The 21,712-nt window shown below is 55.8% G+C and overlaps 1 protein-coding gene across 2 annotated transcripts in view; it reads right to left on the bottom strand.

Annotated features, from left to right (window-relative positions):
- Positions 1-21,712, bottom strand: part of CHD5 (chromodomain helicase DNA binding protein 5) — a 64,778-nt gene that overhangs the window by 4,078 nt on the left and 38,988 nt on the right. The window contains exons 21-41 of one of the 2 annotated variants that reach the window (XM_081224499.1): positions 19,262-19,379; positions 17,749-17,873; positions 16,444-16,675; positions 16,149-16,259; positions 15,724-15,896; positions 15,024-15,198; positions 14,484-14,576; positions 14,198-14,286; positions 13,792-13,925; positions 13,218-13,362; positions 12,674-12,833; positions 10,128-10,207; positions 9,749-9,881; positions 4,490-4,579; positions 3,721-3,858; positions 3,343-3,451; positions 2,509-2,641; positions 1,906-2,101; positions 596-759; positions 367-481; positions 208-261 (exon numbers count right to left, since the gene is read on the bottom strand). In XM_081224499.1, coding sequence (XP_081080625.1) covers positions 254-261; positions 367-481; positions 596-759; positions 1,906-2,101; positions 2,509-2,641; positions 3,343-3,451; positions 3,721-3,858; positions 4,490-4,579; positions 9,749-9,881; positions 10,128-10,207; positions 12,674-12,833; positions 13,218-13,362; positions 13,792-13,925; positions 14,198-14,286; positions 14,484-14,576; positions 15,024-15,198; positions 15,724-15,896; positions 16,149-16,259; positions 16,444-16,675; positions 17,749-17,873; positions 19,262-19,379 — 2,721 coding nt within the window. In that variant the 3' untranslated portion in view covers positions 208-253. The remainder of the gene's footprint in view (positions 1-207; positions 262-366; positions 482-595; positions 760-1,905; positions 2,102-2,508; positions 2,642-3,342; positions 3,452-3,720; positions 3,859-4,489; positions 4,580-9,748; positions 9,882-10,127; positions 10,208-12,673; positions 12,834-13,217; positions 13,363-13,791; positions 13,926-14,197; positions 14,287-14,483; positions 14,577-15,023; positions 15,199-15,723; positions 15,897-16,148; positions 16,260-16,443; positions 16,676-17,748; positions 17,874-19,261; positions 19,380-21,712) is intronic. The other variant, XM_081224500.1, reaches the window with a different exon arrangement.

Below are 21,712 nucleotides of genomic sequence, written 5' to 3'. Positions count from 1 at the left end.
CCCTGCCGTGTGCTGCCCCCCCAGGCTCCCGGGGGAAGCGTCTGGAAGCCTAGGAAGACACACAGGCCCCAAGACAGTCCCCGAGCGTGGAGGGGCGAGGCCCCAGGGCCGTGAAGAAGCACAGGGACCAGGGCCTGTACTGGCCTGGCCTGACTCGCCAAGCCAAGGAGGGACAAGGGACGGCGCAGCGCCCACGAGCGGCCTCACCTCCACTGGAAACGAGCCCGGCAGCAGAGGGAAATCTCGGGGACGGCTAGATATCTGCGGCAAAGAGAGGAAAGCTCGGCTTGCCGGGGGAGGTGGGGGGCCGGCTGGGGCCCCGCGGGCGCCCCTGCCCATGCCGCCCGGAAGCAGACGGGCACCTACCGGTCACATAGGGCCCCAGGGGCATCTGGTTGTAGTTGACAATCCCTCCCGGTCCAGGGCCCCGGAAGTTGGGCCCAAAGTTGTTGCTGTACATCTGGGAAGAGCCGAAAGCGCCCTGGAGGCAAGGACTCAGGTTTAAAGGTCCAAGTCCCGCGCCGGCCCGAGCCCCCACCCAGGGCGCCCAGGACGTGCGTGGGGGGCTGGGGCCAGGGCGCAGGCCGGCCCTGACCTGCTGAATGGTGGGGTCCCCGGCTCGGTTGGTCAGGCGGCTCAGGATGCTGCGCTCTGACATCTGGAGACGGGCGGCCACCGGGGGGATGCGGGACAGCATGGAGGGCAGGCGCGTCACATCCGCCTTCATGTCGCTCAGCAGCTCCTCCAGCTGGTTCAGGACTGGGGAGGGAAGGGGAGGCGCGGGGCGTGGCACCCAGGCGGGCACTTAGCTACCAGGCTGTGTCGCTGTTACTGCACCCACGCAGCGGACACCAGGGGGCGCCCTTCACCCGGCCCTCCCAGCCAGCCAAGCAGAGCCCCGCCGGCTGCTGGACAAGAGCCCGCTTTTCCCAACAGCTTCTCCCAGCCCGAGGGCTGCAGAGATGACAGCCAGGAACCCTGACCCAACGCTGGGCTTCCCTCTGGGCCCTCAGCCAGCTTCCTGGCTCCCGGGGAGGCCTGCAGCGCTGGCCACCGCGGGGGACAGGGTCCGCGCCCAAGACAGAGCGGCCTCAGGAAACTTCTCCCAGGCAGCGGGGGGCCGCAGAGTCCAGGGACCCTCACGTGAGCTTGGCTCACCCCCTCCCCCTAGGCAGCCTGGGAACTTCCTCAGGATCTGGAGCACGAGGGTCAAAGGTGTGAATCCCGGGACACCTTGGGCAACTATTTCACCTCCCCGAGCACCGACTTTAAAATGGGATGAGAAACCTCACCACTTAAAGATATTACAAGAATTAAAGACAGAACGTATTTAAAGCATATTGTCATAAGATGGGAGACTGGGACTGACACATAAACACGACTACATAAAACACAGAAAACTAACAGGGACCTACTGTACAGCACAGGGAACTCTACTCTATGCTCTGAAATGACCTGTGTGGGAAAAGGATCTAAAAGAGAGTGGACGTATGTATACGGACAACTGATTCACTTTGCTGTACACATGAAACTAACACAACATCGTAAACCAACTATACTCCAATAAAAAGATTTTTTTTTTAATTTTAAAAAGGTCCTCTCCTCTCACTAAAAAAATATTAAATAAAAAAAAACACGTATTGTCAAGGCTCGATAAACGAGCTGGTACAACTTAATAGTCTTCTATGTCACCTACCCCCCATCCAGGGCCTGCACGGCGCGGAGCTTCCGCAAAAGGCTAGAAAAGCAGAGGCCTCGCTTTCCCCACAGGTAAGAGCAGAGGCTGGATGACAGCCTGTCCCCTCTGATGTCCTATGCCCAGCCCCACGCCCCCACCTGGGGGGCAGGAGCCGCTGGGCAGGAGCAAGGCAGGTGGGCCCCCCTCCAGGGAGCAGGCTCGCTCACCCTTGTGCAGGACGGCATTGGCGGGCTTGTTCCCGGCGAGGGACTCCTTGGACAGGTGCTGGTGGCTCTCAGCAAGGCACTCCACCTCGGCCAGGCGGGCGTTGAGGGCCATGGCGGGGTGGTTGGGGTCCTGGGTCATGTTGAGGTACGCGGCCCTCCGGAGTTGCTCCTCGATGACCAGCGCCTGCTCCAGCAGCTGAGGGGGCGGGGGGAGGGGAGGGACTGAGCGCTGGCCTGGCCCCCCTCCACCAGCACCCACCCCCACAGGCCAAAGCTCTGGCGGAAAGCAGGGAAGGACACACACCCTCACCCGGCTGTCCACCCTCTGGGCCACCCCTTAGAGCCCATGCCAAGCTGAGTTCTCTGCACCCACCACCCAGGGCAGGGACACTCGCCCAGTGGGGCCTGGCCCAGAGCAAGGGCCCAGCACCTGTTCGTTGACGGACTAAATGACTCCCTTTCCTGGGCAGTCTGGCCCGCATCCAGATATACCGGGGGGAGGTGGGGGGGTTGCTGCTTGCTCATTTCTTTGCCCCAGACCTTCATGTAACCTGCCCTCTCGCAGCACCCCGCCCCCAGCCTCTGGCCCTGCCAAGGACTGACCTTGAACCTGCGGGCCAGGAACTTGTTCTTCATCTCCAGGTAGTTGCCCTTGTGGATCTCGGACTTGAAGGGCTCGTTGAGGATCATGTATCTCGGGTCATTCTGGATGTCCTGCCAACGGGCATAGCCGTGCCTGGGTGGGGCACCGTTAAGGGCAAACCTGGCCATGGGGTGGGGGACGGGAGACCAGCCTGGGGTTTGGCGCCCTGGCTTTGTGCTCTCCAAACAGTCATTAAACTTGGCTGCAAGATGAACACGTGGATAAGGGTGACTTGACAATCAGTGGACACCGACAGGGGCCCCAAGGAGGCCAGACATGGCACCGAGGCTTCATCAGATAAACTCCTTCATCCCCAAAACCCAGAGGGTGGAAACATCCGAGTCCTAACCCCCAGCACCTGTGGCTGTGACCCTATTTGGAAATAGGTTATTTCCAGGTGTAATCAGATTAAGAAGGGGTCATCCAGGCTTCCCTGGTGGCGCAGTGGTTGAGAGTCTGCCTGCCGATGCAGGGGACACGGGTTCGTGCCCCGGTCCGGGAGGATCCCACATGCCGCAGAGCGGCTGGGCCTGTGAGCCATGGCCGCTGAGCCTGCGCGTCCGGAGCCTGTGCTCCGCAACGGGAGAGGCCACGGCACTGAGAGGCCCGCGTACCGCAAAAAAAAAAAAAAAAAAGGGACAAGCTACCGTTACAATCACGGTCACTGTCATCGTCACCAGGAAAGGGTCCCTGGCACCTGGTTAGGAGCACCAGCCCCTGACTCCTCACCCCACAAGCCCCACAACCCTCCCTGAGGTCCACAGTCCTGCCCAGCCCGGCTTGGCCAAGGATACGTCACGATGCCTGCCAGCAGCCAGTAGTCGTGGCGCCGGTGCCAGATGTCGTAGATTTTCCCCGAGGACACAGCAGCACGTTCCTCGTTTTGCCACAGTGTGTGTAGCTCTGGGAAGCCAGCCAAGGGAAGCAGAATGAAGTGCCCCCCAGCCCCCACAGAGGTGGGCCTAGGAAAGCCTCTCCCTCACTACCTGCCATCTCCCCACCCCGAGAGGTTCAGCGTTCCAGTGTTACTAGGAAAGGTTATGCTGCAGATTTTTGTCAACCATTCACACGTTAGTATAATATAACCATCTGCCCAGACTCCTGGGACCCACCATCAGGAAGCCTGCGACACAAACAGGCACAGCTCTCTGCCCACGGCCCCACCCCAGTACCTGTGAAGCCCCCGTCTGCAATGTTGAACATGAACTTGAACTTCCCGATCTTGTCCTCCCTCTTCCCCTCCTCATCTTCCTCTTTGTCACCATTTTGCTGTGTTTCAATGGGCTCCTTCTCCTCGGCTTTGGTGTCATCTGTGGGAGGACAGACCCACCTTCATCTATCCATCCCAAAGGCACTGCCCAGGGGCCTCTTTCCCCCAAGCACTGGGGACCCAAAGGCAAGCGGGAATCATATCTCCCCACCCGCAAGGGGCTCACTGCCCAAAGGGATTTGAAACAGACAAGCCAGCAGCCCCCTCTCTCCATCCTGAGCAGGGAGGGCTGCTCCAAGCCTGAGTGTCCCTCCACCAAGGCAGGACCACCTGGGGACAGGGGGGATGCGGGGGACTGTGAAAATGCAGCTTATGTTGAAGGAGGGCAGTGCCGCCTTGGGACTGTGATCTGGGGACGACTGTTCCAGAACATTCCAGCACTTAGAAGGACACAGGCTGCCAGCTGAACCCCAAATGCGCCAGGCCAAACTCTATGACCAGCTCTCCTTCCTCCTGGTGGTGGCCGGGGCCACAGGAGGGGTCAGGAGAAAGGAGGTGGAGGGTCTGTCCCCTGAGGGGCTGGCGAGTCCAGGCTCCCACCCAGCAGCTCTGATCAGGGCCTGGGGCCAAGGGGACGGTACCCAGGAGGCTGCAAGAGGCCCAAGAGGCTCCAGATGGTTCCCTCAAGAGACCAAGGGACACAGGACAGAGCACATGCAAGAGCCCCAAACCTGGCCTGAAATCACTGCCATCGCCTCTGCTGTGAATCAAGCTCAGCTCCAGCTTGTCCAGAATCTTCTCCTTCTCAGCAAGCACTTCTTCTGCAAGACAAAGTGTGTTCACAGAGTGAGGAGGGGTCCGGAAGGGCAGAGGAGACTCCGGGCTGGTGGCTTCCCAACAGTGCTTTAGCCATGCAAGGAATCCTCTCCATCATCTTACTCAGAAGTCCAACAGGTGCCATCAGGGAGGGTTCTCTGGGGAGGCAGGGTGGGGGCGGGACCTCACCCCACCCACCCATCCCGGCAGCACCCTCCCCCCAAACTTCTCAAGGCACCGTCTCCGAACCCTCCCTACCACAATGATAACCAGAGGGCTCAAAGTTCTGGCAACATGTCAGGCCTTCGTTAACACAAAACCCCTCCTACAGACACCCAGAAGTGTCAGGCAATATCTATCACATTAAAAAAACACACGGGGGCTTCCCTGGTGGCGCAGTGGTTGAGTCCGCCTGCTGATGCAGGGGACACGGGTTCGTGCCCTGGTCCGGGAGGATCCCACATGCCGCAGAGCGGCTGGGCCCGTGAGCCATGGCCGCTGAGCCTGCGCGTCCGGAGCCTGTGCTCCGCAACTGGAGAGGCCGCAACAGTGAGAGGCCCGCATACAGAAAAAAAAAAAAAAAAACACGGGTGCACACACAAGAAGAAAAGGAAATTGCCAAGTGCCATAAATGAATGGAAACTCAAAGCTCGAGAAGCATATGCTGAGGGCCTGGGCAGAGGGTGACTGGACACCAGGAAGAGGCCTGGTGTCTCAACACCAGACAGGAAGGATGAGGCCGCAAGCCCCAGAGATGCAGAGAACTGGAATTAAACCAATGAACCAACACCCTCCAACTGCTGTGCTCTCTGCAAAAGAGGGAAAGTTCCATCCGCCAGCTCATGGCCAAGCTGAGGAAGCCTGGCTCCCACATGGAATCTAGGGGGCAGAAAGCCCCCAGTGAGGGTCCAAATCCAACACTAAGGCATGCAGGCTGTGGAATCTGAACTGTGCCATAAAGACTGGTCCCAGACCAGCCAAGTCACTAGTGAGACCACTAGGCCCTGGGCTTCATGGAAATAGAAGGTGAGACATTTCCTGCTACCCAGGAATGACATGGGTTCTCATGGATAAAACAATCTCTGATGAAGATGCACCCAAATGAAACTCAGAAAACAATACCCACAGCCAGACAGAGAGAAAAAAAAGGAAGAGAATCCGTAAGAAAAGACAAATCAAAAAAAAAAAAAATGGAAGTAGAAAAAGCCAGATAAAATTTCTAGAAATGAAATACATAATCACTAACATTTTAGACATCTCCTTGCAGATTTCTAAGACATCCTCACGACTTCCTGGCCCTGGAGAACAAGCCTTGTACATAGTCGTCAGGACTGTGAATGTGATGGATTCTACTCCCCTGAGGAGGTCATGCGATGAGGCACAGGTGATCTTAAAAGAGGGAGATTATCCAGGTGGGCCTGACCTCATCACACCAGCCCTTTAAAAGCAGAGTTTTCTCTGAATGGTCACAGAAAAGGATGTCAGAGATCTGAAGCCTGAGGGGGACTGGTGCACCACTGCTGGCTTGAAGATGGAGTGAGCCCCGTGGCAAGCAACGTGGGCAGCTTCTAGGTGCTAAGCATGGCCCCCCAGCTGAGAGCCAGCAAAGGAGGCCTCAGTCCTCCATCCCCAGTAGAATACAAAGTCCACGTGAAGGCTTTGGCTTTGGTTCACTGTCTGTGGCTTTGGTTCACTGTCTGTGTCCCCAGAGCCTAGGACAGCCCCCAACACACAGCAGGCCTTCACTATGTATTTGTTGGGTGAAGGAATGAATTGATGAGTAAGAGGAATGCCAGGAGAAAATAAACATAATGGGAGGAAAGATAACATTCAGCGAGGGAGTGACTGAGAATCTGCCGATAACCAATAGAAGACACAACACTCAGCTGGTAAGAATCACAGTCAATAAAAAAAAAAAAAAGAATCACAGAATCACAGTCAGTCATAAGCAGAATAAATAAAAATTTCATCGTTGTGAAATTGCACATGACCAAAGACAAACAGAGTATCTTACAAATGGTCTTTCCGTGTTAGGAAAGATAGAAAAGGCAGGTTTCCTACAAAGGAGCAGCAATTACCCTGAGAGCAGCCTTCTCAGCACAATGGAAGCCAGAATACAAAAGAAATAACATCTTCAAGTGCTGAGGGAAAACCCCTATCCCACCTCGAATTCTGCTATTATTCAAGAAAAATACAGTAAGATGTAAAGGAAAAATAACACATAATGAGAGAATTTGCCATCCACAGAAATTTGCTAAAAGCACCATTGAAAGGTGTATTTTGGGAAGGAGGACACTGAACAAAGCAACAATGAACCAACAAGCAAACACAAAACTTTTAGAAATAAGCAACAGCACATGGCAGATGAAAAGGGAGTGCATCAGAGCTAAAGTTGCCTACAGTCCTTATAGTATTCAGGAGGTGACATGCTAAAAATTTAAGAGTACAAAATAGAACTGACTGTAAACCTTCCAAAGAAGTCTAGGGGAAAGGGGGAAAATAGAAAGAAAATGTGATCAATCCAAGAGATGTCAGGAGAAAAAAGAAGAAAAGGCAACGGTGATATAAAGCACAAAATAAGAGTAGAAATTCCTCCAAATACCTAGCTATTATAATAAATGTAACAAGATTAAATTTGCCAGCTAAAAGGTAGAGATTCTATGATTAGATTTAAAACAACAAATCCCACCATATACTGTTTACAAAAGATATACCTAAAACTTAATTATACAGATAGATTAAAAATTAAGAAATGGAAGAAAATACTTGCAAATCACCATATCTGATGTGGAACATGTATTATAAAGAACTCATAACTCAATAATAAAAAGACAAATAACCCAATTAAAAAATGGACAAAAGGATCTGAAAAGACATTTCTCCAGCAAAAATGTACAAATGGCTAATAACACTTGAAAAGATACTCAACATCTTTACACAGAAGGGAAATACAAATCAAAACCACTTGAGCTATGACTTTTCACCCACTAGGATGGTTATAATCAAAAAGAGAGATAATAACAAGTGTTGGCCAGGATGTGGAGAAATTGGAAAACTATACACTGCTGGTGGGAATGTAAAGTGGTGCAGCCACTGTAGCAAACAATCTGGCAGTTCCTCAAAATACTAGAGTTACCATAGGATCCAACAATTCCACTCCTATGTATATACCCAAGAGAACTGAAATCTATGTCCACACAAATACCTATATACAAATGTTCACAGCAGCATTATTCATAATAGCCAAAAGGCAAAATAACCCAACTGATGTTGGGTTAGTCCATCAACTGATGAATGGGAAAATAAAATATGGTCTATCCACAGAGTAGAATGTTATTCAGCAAAAAGGAATGAAGTTCCAATACATGGTACAAAACTGATGAACCTTGAAAACACTATGCTTAGTGAAAGAAGTCACACATAAAAAGGCATATATTTTATGATTCCATTTATATGAAATGTCCAGAGCAGGCAAATCCAAAGAGACAGAAAATAAATTAGTGATTGCCACAGGCTGTGGGGAGGAGAAAATGGGCTAATGGGCATAGGGTTTCTTTCTGGAATGATGAAAATGTTCTACAATTAATTGTGCTGATGATTCTACAATGCTGTGAATATATAAAAACTACTGAATGATATACTTTAAATGGGTAAACTGTATGGAATGTGAATTATATCACAATAAAGTTTTTATTTCTACTTTTAAGTAAAAGGATAGAAAAAAATACACCAAGTATGGGAATTCCCTGGCGGTCCAGTGGTTAGGACTCTGCGCCTCCACTGCAGGGGGCCCAGGATCAATCTCTGGTCAGGGAACTAAGATCCCGCATGCTGCACAGTATGGCCAAAAAGAAAAAAAAAAAAAAATACACCAAGTGTATACTAAACAAAAATAAGCTCAATCCAAATCAGCCTAAATGAACCTTAAAGCAAAAAGTATCAGGAGGGATAAGAAGGTTATTACATAATAAACAGAAACACTTCACCAGAAAATTATAAAAAACCTGAACCAATATGCACCTAACAACCCAATCCCAAACTATACGAAACAAAATCTGGCCTTACGAGGACAGAGACTAACCCACACTCACAGTGAGAGATTTTAACACAAGTCTCTCAGATGTGACTGATCAAAGCAAACCAAAAATAAGTAAGGATATTAAAAAATCTGAACAGCATAATGATCTAATGCATATATTTAGAACCTTACACCCAGCAATGAAAGGACAAACATTCTTTTCAAGCACACATAAGCATTTACAAGGTCTGACCACATTAAGCCAGAAAGCAGGTTTCAACAGTATCATATAAAAACAATATTATACAGACTCATGTGTTCAGACCACGAGGCCACTGATTCAGAAATAATTAATAAAAAGATGTAGCCCGGGCTCCCCTGGAGGCGCAGTGGTTAAGAATCCGCCGGCCGGGGCTTCCCTGGTGGCGCAGTGGTTGAGAGTCCGCCTGCCGATGCAGGGGACACGGGTTCGTGCCCCGGTCTGGGAAGATCCCACATGCCGCAGAGCGGCTAGGCCCGTGAGCCATGGCCGCTGAGCCTGTGCGTCCGGAGCCTGCGCTCCGCAAGGGGAGAGGCCACAACAGTGAGAGGCCCGCATAACGCAAAAAAAAAAAAAAAAAAAAAAAAGAATCCGCCGGCCAATGCAGGGGACATGGGTTCAAGCCCTGGTCCGGGAAGATCCCACATGCTGCCGAGCAACAAAGCCCGTGGGCCACAACTACTGAGCCTGTGTGCTCTACAGCCCGCGAGCCACAACTATTGAAGACCGTGCACCCTAGAGCCCATGCTCCACAACAAGAGAAGCCACTGCAATGAGAAGCCCGTGCACCGCAACAAAGAGCAGCCCCCGCTTGTTGCAACTGGAGAAAGCCCGCGCGCAGCAACAAAGACCCAATGTAGCCAAAAATAAATAAATAAAATTATTTTAAAAAATAAAAAAGATGTAGCCCAATAACCCCCAAACTGTACAGCAGGAAAAGTTAAAGCCCACATATAGAGAACTGAGCCCCTGGCTCTCCCCTCACCCTGGGACCTATGGTGCTAGGACAGAGCAATGCACAGCCCACCACCCGGCCAGGGAGAGACGGGGTAGAGAGCGGCCTGGCTGCTCTTCTCTGACCCAGGCCTGACACTGCCTCAAGGTGGAAGCCCGCACCTTTCGGCAGCTGCTCTGGGGAGGGCTGGGCCTTCTCCATCTCCTCCAGTCGCTCCTCGCGGGCCCTCTCCTTGCCATCCGAGTTCTCGTGCTTGTCCTCACCCTCCGCTCTGTCCAGGGCAGTTGGCAGGGCCTAGGGAGGACAGACTAGGGAGCTGCGGGGCCTGGAGCCTCAACAGGAGTGGAGGCAGGGAAGGGGTGCTGGGCTCGGAACGCACTCTCCCGGCTCCCACTGCTTTTGCTTGCAACCCGTTCCCCAGACACAGAGGCTCGAACTTGGAACCAGGGGGCCTGAGTGACAGCTGCCTGGGCAAGGCCTGAGAAGGTCCCCAGACCCACCCCCATCCCACAGGGGCCCAGACACCTGCATCTTCCATACCAGGATTTCTGGGGGCTTCTTTGGCTTCTGCACCCCCAGCTCCTTCTCTTCCAAGTAGCCCAGCTGGGCTTCCATTTTGTCTGAAAGATCAAGGGAGACAGGGTGAGACAGGTGAGCTGGGGCGGGGAGGGGAGAAGGGCAGAAAATGGGGCGTCAGAGAGGATCCTGGGCCCGGCACCTCCAGAAGGACAGGTGAACCAGGTGAGCGAGAGCACCCAGGCCAGGCCTGCAACGTGAGGAGCCTCGGAGGACCCTGGGCCCAGTGAGGCCAAAGCCAGGGGCCGACAGGACGGAGCTACATGCAGGGGGGGCCTCCCATCTGGAAGCCAGGAAGAGAGGTAAGTGGAGGCGCAGACTAGCAGCCAGGACGGCTGGGTGTGGTCCCGGCTTCCAGGCTGGTTGACTGGCCACGTGCCTCCCCCACGTTGAGTCAGTTCTTGATCCTGCAAAGGGCCAGTGACCCACGTGCTCTGAGTAGCCCTGGGAGGTGGTCACTACCTCACAGGGGAAGGGACTTGCCCACAGGCACACGGGGCCAGGAAGTAAACTAGGCGTGTCTAGTAAACTAGAGGGCACTTGTGCCCAGAAGCAGGATGTCCTCAGAGGCGCTGAGCCTCTCAGGGCCGCACCTGTCACCTGGGATAGGCAGGACGCCCCTGGCCTGAGGGGTCTGACTGAGGGAAGAAGATGCTTTGCCCAGATAAACACACGAATCACCAAAAAGGCAAATAACCCATTAAAGAAGGACAAAGGATCTGAAATGCCATTTCTCCAAAGAAGACGCACAAATGGCCCGGAAGCACATGAAAAGATTCTCAACATCTTCAGCCATCAAAGATGCAAATCAAAAGAGAAATGCAAATCAAAAGAGAGATGCAAATCAAAACCACAACGAGGGACTTCCGTGGTGGTGCAGTGGTTAAGAAACCGCCTGCCGGGCTTCCCTGGTGGCACAGTGGTTGGGAGTCCGCCTGCCGATGCAGGGGACACGGGTTCGTGCCCCGGTCTGGGAGGATCCCGCGTGCCGCGGAGCGGCTGGGCCCGTGGGCCGTGGCCGCTGGGCCTGCGCGTCCGGAGCCTGTGCTCCACAACGGGAGAGGCCACAGCAGTGAGAGGCCCACATACCGCAAAAAAAAAAAGAAACCGCCTGCCAGTGCAGGGGACACAGGTTCGAGCCCTGGTCCGGGAAGATCCCACGTGCCGCGGAGCCACTAAGCCCGTGCGCCACAACTACTGAGCCCACGTGCCACAACTACTGAGCCCACGTGCCACAACTATTGAAGCCCGTGCATCTAGAGCCTGTGCTCTGCAACAAGAGAAGTCACCGCAATGGGAAGCCCGCACACCACAACAAAGAGTAGTCCCCGCTCTTCACAACTAGAGAAAGCCCACGCGCAGCAACAAAGACCCAAGGCAGCCCAAAATAAATAAATAAATAAATAATTTATTTAAAAAAAAAAAAACCCACAACGAAACGCCCCTTCACACCCACTAGGATGGCTGTAAGCAAAAAGTCAGATAAGTGCTGGTGAGGATGTAGAGAAACTGGAACCTCACATATGGCTGGTGGGAATGAAAAATGGTGTGGTCGCTGTGAAAAAGTTTGGCAGTTCCTCAAAATGTTATACCATGTGACCCGGTGATTCCATTGCTAGCTATACGCCCAAGAGAAATGAAGACACTTGTTTTCAGTTGAACACAAAAGTTCAAAGCAATGTTACTCCCAATATTATCCACAATAGCCAAAAGGTAGAAACAACCCCAAATCCATCAGCTGATGAGTGGATACCCAAAATGTGGTGGATCCGGGGCCTCCCTGGTGGCGCAGTGATAGAGAGTCCGACTGCCGATGCAGGGGACACGGGTTCGTGCCCCAGTCTGGGAGGATCCCACATGCCGCGGAGCGGCTGGGTCCATGAGCCATGGCCGCTGAGCCTGCGTGTCCGGAGAGGGAGAGGCCACAACAGTGAAAGGCCCGCGTACAGCAAAAAAAAAAAAAAAAAAAATGTGGTGGATCCAAACAATGGAATAGGATTCGGCCACAGAAAGGAATGAAGTGCTGATACCCTACAACATGGATGAACCTGGAAAATATTATGCTAGTGAAAGAAGCCGGGCACAAAAGGCCACATAGTGTATAATTTCATTTACGTGAAATGTCCAGAATAGGCAAACCCAGAGAGACGGAAAGTAGATTAGTGGTTGCTGAGGAAGATACGAGGAGAAGGAATGTGGAGCCACTGCTAATGAGTATGTGTTTCTCTTTGGGGTGATGAAAACATTCTGGAATTAGAGGCAATGGTTGCACAATCCTATGAATCTACCAGAAACGACTGGATAATACAGTTCTAAAGATGGAACACGGTGGTGTGTGAACTACATCTCAAAGCTGTCATTAAAAAGAAAATCTCTCAGGGGAGTGACACTTCTGCAGCCAGAAGCTTTGGGCGGGGAGGGAGGCCAGCCCTTGCGGGATGTGGGGAGGACGTGGGGTCTCGCCACCTCCTGTGACCCAGGTGCCCTCCCCTGCTCGACAGAGCCCAGACCTGGCAGGCCCAGCGGGGCAGGCAGAAGGTGGGCAGGGCTGGCGGGCACTGGTGTGTTGGGATCCGAGGAGATGACCTCGCCTGGCTTCTTGCCCTCGGGCCCCTCGGGGATCAAATCCGGGGTGCTGTACTTCCCATTGACGTGCTCGAACTCCTGAACCTGGGGCAGGTGGGAGGGAAGAGGGGAGGGAGGGGGTCGCAGCTCAGAAGTGAGGGCCTCAGGGCGGCCCGTGGGACGGGGGCATCCCAAGCTTGGGGTGAGGCAGAGGTGCCGCCTCCACCCGAGGCTGGCCATGCCACATGCCCTTCTGACTGCAAACCCCCCTGCCAGCCCCGACCCCCAGCCCGTCCCCACCTGCCAACCCGGCCTCCAGTCCCCACCCCCTCCGACTTCTCCACCCAGAGAGGCATCATGGGTCCATGCCTCTAGCCTGACTCAGACCCTGGACAGCCAGGCACTTGCCCTCTACCCGCTGACCTCCCAGGGGCACACCTGGGCCGTGGTCGGCTGCCAGGAAAAGCCCAGCAAAGGCTACTCACCCACCTTCTTCCTAACTAGTGACATGACCCCAATGCGCGTGAGCACGTGCTGCCTGGAGAGGCCCTCGCGGGGCACGCCGTCTGCGAAGGTCTCCGCGCCGTCAGCCCCCGGCTCACACAGGTGCCGCATGAAGAGGGACACATAGGCTCTGGGGTGGGGGGGACTGGGGCTCAGGGAGTGGGGGGCGGCAGGACCCTCTGAGGGGGCTGGCAGGACCCCCGGGGGACCTCCTGACTGGAATCATCACCCGCCGCCTGCCTCCCAACCAGGCCTGGCAGGGTCAGGCCCCAGGGAAGGACAGAAGAAGCCCTCCTGGGACAGCCCTGCCCCGGATAACCCAGATCCTTTGCGCTGCCGTTAACACCAGCTGCTCTGGCAGAGGGAACTGGTCAGCGTTCTCTGCAAATGAGCCCTGCCCGGGCCTGGACCCCAGGCACGCCAACATCTGACAGCAGCGAGCTCTCCAGATGCCCTTCACCTGGCGGAAACGCCACCCATTGTGCTGGCCCGCCCAGCCAGAGCCTGCCCGCTCCAGGGCGGGCGGCCATGCCCTGGGCCACCACCTCAGCCCCTTTACCTAAACTCCTTCTCACTCTTCCCGCGAAGGTCCCGCACCAGCCAGTGGGAGTTGAAGGCGTCCTGGGGGGGCATGCCCCAGCGCATGATGGCGTTCAGAAAGGCCTTCCGCTGTCGGGCGTTGAAGCCCAGCACCTGGGCCGGCGGAGATCAGGGTGAGGGAGCGGGGAATTCAGAGACGAGGGAGAAAAGCACAGGGAAGGGAGAAGCACGGAGGAGCAGGGGCCTCCCGCAGGGGCAGGACCCAGAGGGGCACAGCCCAGGCCCACCTCTACTTGGCACTGACCCAGCGGGACCCCCCAGCCCTCCCGCCCCTCCTCCGCGCGGGGATCTCTTTGCTCTGAAAGGGGACGAGGGAAATCCGGGGAAGGGGAGCTGGGAGAGCAGGGGGTGCACGCAGGCCCCACCTCAATGTTGCCGCCGACCCGGGCGAGAAGCGGGGGCAGGGGCTTGTCCCTGTCGCTCTTCAGCTGCCTCCTGGATTGTCGCCGTCCACCTGGGGGAGCAGCCCGCCACGACCCCTCAGCCGGGCCCGGAGTCCTGACCCAACCCACCCAGCAGCTCGCCCCAGGACAGCAGGCCCCTCAGGGCCCACTCCGGGGGATGGACGCTTGTGCTGAGGCCCCCGGGGCGCCCCACGCCGACCACCGGCTCCCGACACGCCGCGCGGCCCCGCCCGGCGCTGCGCCTCACTCTGCCCTTCCGGCCTTTCTTCAAAGTCCTCGTCCTCGTCCTCGGATCCAATGGAGTATTCGGACTGGTTGTCTGAGAGCTCGTCCTGCCACTCTGTGGGGGGTCAGGCAGAGGGGTGCAGGGTGAGCTGTGCAGGCAGAAGCCCACCCGAGCCCCCCACACCCAGGGCCACACCAAACCCCTACACCCCAGCCCGAGAACACTGACAACGAAAGCAGCCCTCGTGTACCTCCTGTGAGCTCCCGTAGAATCCCTACAACCCTGCCCTACATTCTAAGGCCTCATACCATCGTCGTCCCTATTTTACAGACGGAGAAACTGAGGCTTGCCTTAAAGTCACACCACTAGCCGTGAAGTCACTGAACCACTACCCATCGCGTTCCCCCAAACACCCAACACCCCACACCTGCCCCGGAGCCCCCTCTCTCTGAGAAGCTCTCCCCACCGCCTCCCGGCTCAGGCCACTCCGCACGGCTCCTCCTCCCCCGCCCCCAGGGCTTCCCGCCACAGGGATGCCCTCCCCTCCCTCCGGGCACGCACCCTGGTCCTCCTGGGAGGCGTCGTTGTAGTTGACCTGCTTGCGGATGCGCTTGCCTTTGCCCAGGTTGCGGGCCAGGTCCTCCTGCTGCTGCTCGTAGTGGTGCCGGAGCAGCTTCTCCCAGTAGTCGGGGTCCACGTTCTCCTCCTGCTTGATGATCTCCCGCTCCACCTCCTCCTGGGGACGCAGGTGCCGTGGGCTCCGTGAGGGCGGGGCCGGCGCGCGTCTCTGCCCCTAGGGGGCCTCGCTGCCTCTACCACATCTCACCCTCTAGGGGCTCAAGGAGGAACTGGAAAGCCTGCCTACTCCAGGAAGCCTTCCCTGATCACCCCCAGCCCCATATGTTCCTCTTCCTGCTCCTGCCGCGGTAATTCATTCATTCATTCATTCATTCGCTCCACAAGTGCTCCCTGGCCTTGTGCCAGGCACCGGGGTATAGAACAGAATAAGCCCCACCCTTGTCCTCAGGAGGCCCCCAGTTTCAAAAGGAAAACTGGCACGTGGAAGAATAATTAGCACCCAGGGTCCGCGTGGAGGGTGGAGAGACCAGGGAGCCGGCCTTCGGGATAATCGGTTTCCGAGAGTAGAGGGAGAAGCTGCGGTAGGGGCGCGGCCGCAGATGGGTGGAGCCGCGGAAGGGAGGGGCGTGGTCTCTGAGGGCGGGGCCGAGGAGGGGCGGGGCCGAGGAGGGGCGGGGCTTACCACGCCGTCCTCCTCGCGCACCACGTACTGCGCCACCTTGAAGGAGCTCAGGTATTCGTTCATGTTCTGCAGCTCCGTGTCGTCCGTGGCGTCCTGGTTGCGGTCCAGCAGCTTGGAGATGGCTGCGTCATCATAGTGGATCACACTGCTGTCCTCCACGTCCTTGTTGTCACCTGGGGGCAGACAGGGTGCAGAGTTGGGGGGACCCCCAGCAGAACAGATTCCAGACAGTGGCCCTTCCCAGTCCCCTCCAGGGGCTGCAACAGAGGAGCACGGTGATGAGAGAAGGTAACAGCCCACTGCCCGCCCGGCTACAGTCCACAGGCAGGGGAACCTGACAAAATGGGTTTGGGGGGCCCCCTTCCTCTCCAGGAGCAGCCATCCAGGGTACAGGGGTCTGGGGGCTGGGCTGGGTCGGCCCCTACCTGGCGGGGTGCTGCCATGCTTTTTCTTTGCGCTGGCGGCCATGGCTCCCCCTTTGGAGGACTGGACATCAGGGATGGGCGTGGCGGGCCTCTGGCCCTGAGACATCATGCCTGTAGGACAGAGGTGGGGGGCCGCAGAGCTGGGGGACAGCAGCCAGAGATGCCACCCTGGCCCTGCCCATCCTGGCCAGGAGGGGGGAGCGGAGGAGGGAAAGGCTGCACACTGGAGATGCCCCGGGAAGGGAGTGTCTCGAGCAGGACCACCCTGCCGTGCCCCGGCACCCGGGATACCCACCCTCCACATCGTCCTTGAAGAGCTCCTCGGTGCCGAACTTGAGGATGTCGTCCAGCTCCTGCTTGGTCATGGAGCCGGACTTGGAGCCCAGGCCGGGCCGCACCACCAGGTGGGTGAGCATCATCTTGCGCTTGGCCACCTGCGTGATACGCTCCTCCACCGAGGCCCGCGTCACAAAGCGGTAGATCATCACCTTCTTGTTCTGCCCGATGCGGTGGGCGCGGCTGAAGGCCTGGGGGCAACCTGCAGCTTAGCACCCATAGCTCAACCGAGAGCTGGGGGCTCAGGCTCAGGTACCAGAGGGTGGGGGGAGGCATGCACATGGGCTCATGAACGCGCTCTGCATGGAACCAGCTGCCTGACTGCCCGTGGAGATGTGTGTGCACCAGGACAGCTGTGCTCGCATCCTGTGTGGCCTCCTGTGGGCCTGGGTGCCTGTGCAGATGGAACTCGGTGTGACTGCAGGTGTGCAAGGCAGGGGTGTGAGCGGCAGTGTGGTCAGTGTGCTTGATGTAATGAAGCCACACAGGGCTCTGATGGTGCTCATGCCGAGATGGGGGCCGCACCTCCCCGGGAGTGACCACTAGTGGGACCGTAAGCCCACCTGTTGGAGATGCACAGCCACCCTGTGAGGACAGGGTGTGATACAAGGATATACCTGGGGATTTGCGCATTAGGTGTCCACGTGACGTGATCCGGTGTGATTAGATCTGTGTGGGTGACAGTGCACGGGTGCACACACGTGCATGAGACATAAGTTTGCGTGTGCGCCCCAAGAGTGTAAAGTGTGTGTGTGCCCGGCCCTGCCCCGAGACGGGTGGCCATGGACAGCAGAGTGTGTCTCTACTCCCACAACCCCTGCCCCCCAACCCTCTCATCCTTCCTCACCAGCCCCATGGCCCCCGCCTCCATCTCTTCCTCTCCCCACCTCCACAGGCCTTGTCCCCTCAACTCTATTTTCCTGTTCCTCCCAAACTGGCCCCCTCTGGGTCCCAGGACCCCCTCATCCTGCCCCACTCCACGGCCTTGACCCTAAGACTGATGGGACAGACCAGCGGTCATGGTCACACAGGTCGCTGCGTGTTCTTGGACACACCCCCTGCCCTCCCTGGGCTGTTTCCTCTTGTACAATGAAGGAGCTGGAGGGGCTCACCTCCCAGGTCCCTCTTGGGGCTGGGACTCCACGAGGCGGGTCCAGGGAGAGGTAAAGCCCTGAGACAGTCTGTGCGGGGAGGGAGGGAAAGCCCACAGAGCCAGGGTCAGCGAGGGGCCCTCTGAGAGGGTTCTGGTGTCAGGGCCACACACCTGGATGTCATTGTGCGGGTTCCAGTCTGAGTCGTAGATGATGACCGTGTCTGCCGTGGCCAGGTTGATGCCCAGGCCACCTGCCCGGGTCGAGAGGAGGAAGCAGAACTGCTGGGCCCCAGGCGCTGAGGAAGAGAGGTGGGCGCCCAGCGGGGTGAGTGAGGGGCACACCCAGAGGGGTAGGGGTGGGGACAGGTGGATGGCAGACGGGAGAGCTGGAGGGGAGATCGGGGCCGGGAGGGCTGGAACTGTGACCCCATCACAGGCAGCAATGGCCTGAGCTGTGCTCAGGGAAGCTGGAGGAGGCCTGGGGGCCCGGGCCGGGGGACAGAGCAGCCCACCTGAGCCCCTGGATCCCCCAGCTCTGAGCCCTGAGCCAACAGGATGGAGCCAGAATGAGAAGGGACCGATTTTCAAAGCCCAGGCGGGCAAAGAAGAAACTGCAAACAGCCAGCAAGTACGGGCAGAGCCCCTGAGGGTCAGGCCCCAGGGAGCCCTGGGGAACTCGGTCCTTCCCGCCCTCACAGCTCCCCTGGCCATGGTGCTGTCAGAGTGGCCAAGGAACACTCAGGGTCACAGCTCCAGGGCCCAGGCCGACGCTCTGGTCAGTGCCCACTGTGGCAGGACAGCTGGTTCTCAGGCCCATCGGGGACCTTCACTGAGTGACCTGGGACTGACCACGGCATTCACTCGAGCTGCAAACAGGTCCCCGATCCTCCTGATGCTTCCCACTTAGACATGCGCTGGGGCCGCATCTAGATGCTGAAACTGGACTCAATTTACCTCTGACGTGAGTGGGCAACAGGAATCGCTGCTTTGGGTTTTGGAGCCGTGGGACCCCAGCCCTGTTCTGAGGGTGGAAGGCGGGAAGCAGCCACAAGCCCCAGGGAAAGAGAGCTCATCAGCACTTGCTGCAAACCTGCCACTAAAGAGGCGCTGGACCACTTCCCCCTCCAGAGGTTTCCTCCACTCCAGAGCCAGCTCCTGGCCTGCCCCCCTCACCTCTCCTTCCCAGGCAAGCAGGAGAGCAGGCTGGAAGTTCGGGCCTGTGGCCCTGCCCTGCCCTCTGTCCTTCCTCTAAGGGAGCGCTGCTCAGCTCTGGCCCTCCCCGCAGCCTGTGCTCCGGGGACAGGCCCCATCCGGCCCTGCCTATAACTGGAGGTTTAGCTGGCGTCCGTACCAGAGGCCCACAGGTGCTGGCCACACCCTCAGCACCGGCTTCATTTAGTGACAGAGGCATTTTCCTCCCCTTCTGCCTTCCTCCTCGTCTGTTTCTCAGCTCTGAGCAAGTGTTATCTACCGGCTTCCTGCACCCCAGCAGGCCCCTGGAAAGTTCCACAGAATGAATCCCTTTACCAGCTATTAGGACCTAAGGACTGGTTTGCTTTCTTCGGCCGTTTGAGAAGCAGCTACCCTGACCATAAGTTGAGCGGTCTGGCTAAGAGCCTAGCGTAGAAGGAGAGGCAGACGGGGGCCCCCAGTGAAGGCCCGGGGTGGGGTGGGGCGGGGGTACCGTTGAATCTGTCAATCGCCTCTTGCCGGAGGCCCCCGGTGATGCCACCATCAATCCGCTCATATTTGTAGCCCTCATACTCCAGGAAGTCCTCCAGGAGGTCCAGCATCTTGGTCATCTGCAGGGGACATGGTATGCCTGAGGCACTGCCGCAGAGCAGGGACCCCATGACAGGTGGGGGAGCACAGAGCAGCCTGCTGAGTGGGGAGACAGGTGGGACCCAGGCAGACCTGATGCAGGGCCATTCTCTGAAGAATGCAGCCTCCAGCCTCAACCCCTGAGCAGCCACTCCATCCCCCACACCAGCCCCACAGCCGTCTGCCTAAGACACAGCTCTCAGCACGCGCCTCCCAACTCTCTCCTCACAGGATAAAGTCCCAAATCCTCACCTTGGCGTTCCAGGCTTGCAGGATTGGTGCCCAGCCCCATCTGGGCTTCATTTCCCAATGCTTCCTTCATACTCTCCAACCATCCCAAATTACCTGAACTCTCTTCCCACCCCCTTACCGCCTAGGAAACTCAAACAGCACCTCCTCTGTGATGTCTTCCCTGATTTTACCCTTTCCTATGAGAAGAGAAAAGCAGTCCCTTCTGAGCTCCCATATTCCTCCCATAATCAATCTTGAGAGAGAGTTTGGCTGGATATAAAATTATCAGTCACCATTTTCCCACAGTGTATTGAAGGCTTTGCAGTTGTCTTCTGCCACCTATTGTTGCTGATGTGAAATCTGAGGACAGTCTGATTGTCATTCCTTTGTAGATACTAGGTCTGAAGTGTGGCATTTTCCCTATGATGTGCCTAGGGCTTCCTTTATTTATACAGTAAGTCCCCTACATACGAACCTTCAAGTTGTGAAGCTTCAAAGATGCAAACGTGCATTCGCATGCCCAATCACGTAAGTTAGTGCATGTGTCTGGCGTACATTGTCATACGCATGCATCCCCTACAAGCGGTTGTGCTTTTTTGTACTTTACTGTACAGTACTGTATAGAGTACAGTAGTACAGTATCTTTATTTCAAGCCCAGGATGTCTGGAAGCAAGCGTAAAAGCAGCGGTGACGTAGCTGGTACTATTGTACTTTTCAAGGTACTATACTGTAATTAAAAACGTTTTCTTTATTTTTTGTTTGTTTTTTATGTGTTATTTGTGTGAAAAGTCTTATAAACCTGTTACAGTACAGTACTATATAGCCGACTGTGTTAGTTGGATACCTAAGCTAACTTTGTTGGACTTACAAACAAATTGGACTTAATGAATGCGTGCTCTCAGAATGGAACTCATTCATATGTAGGGGACTTACTGTATTTATCTTGCTCGGTACTCCAGAGTGCACTTCAGGCCTGAGACCTCACATCTTTCTCCATGTCTGCCTGCAAATTCTCATTAAGTCTGACTTCTTTGCCATTTTCTCTATTTCTTCTTCTGCAACTCCTAGTACGTAATTACCAGAGCCTCTCAAGGCATCCTCCGTGTTATTTCTCAGTTTTATCTTTGTCTCTCTCTGCTGCATTCTGGGGAAATCCCTCAATGCCAGGTTCCCATTCATCACCATTCTCTTCAACAGTGTTGAGAGTTTATCCAGTCTGTTGAAATGTTTTGTTTTCCATTTCATGCAGATCGTTTTCCTATCCAGTTAGTCTTATTTCTTGCTGCTTGTGCTTAATCGATTTCTTCTTGATTTATGAGTGTTACTCTGGTATCTTTGAGGTCCCTAAATGTGTTTATCTGAACTCTTTCCAGGCTATTCTATTATTCCTTCCCCTTGGATTCTGCTTACTCTTTTGTGGGATGCCACATTCAATGTCTCATTGAACGCTTTCATGAGCTTTGGAATTGGGGTTTTCAGGCTTACTTTGGCTGGCAGGGCTCCATCTCTGTCACTTTCTCTCTGTGCACACTTCTAGAAGTTGTGCAGTTCCCTCTACTTGGTCCCTTGGGGCCTCAGCCCAGAATCATGTCTTACGTTGGCAGGGGGCTGGGGGATTCTGGATCCAGTTTCCAGGTCAGCCCACAGTCACAGGCTTGGTCAGCTTTCCCAAGATTCCTCGGCCTGCTGCAGGCCCAGGGTGGGATCAGGGGCTTGCAGGCAGGAGCAGCTGTTACACGTTGACTGCTGCACACAGAGGAGCCACATCCTAGTCTCTGGCTCAGTCACACCACCATGGAACATTTTTCACACCAGGCCCCTAGGGCCATCCCTGACCCCTATCACAGAGATGACCTTGGGGCTGGATAACTGTCTCTAACCTCCATCTCCCACACTAGACTATGAGGGTCTTGAGGACAAGAGCTGGACCCCCATGCCTAGCACAGAGCCGCACGTATGACAGGTGCAAAAGGATGAAGGACGCGCACAGACAAGCAAACCTCTGGGGCTGGACAGCTTTGCCTCTGACTGCCCAAAAAGTGATGCTGCAAGTGCAATTTCAGGATCAAGCCAGAAAGAGGG

This window comes from Mesoplodon bidens (assembly GCF_964165515.1).
Source record: "Mesoplodon bidens genome assembly, chromosome: 2".
Classification (NCBI taxonomy): Eukaryota; Metazoa; Chordata; class Mammalia; order Artiodactyla; family Ziphiidae; genus Mesoplodon; species Mesoplodon bidens.
The sequence above is the reverse complement of the archived record's forward strand: the minus strand, read 5'-3'. Positions and strand labels throughout refer to the sequence as shown.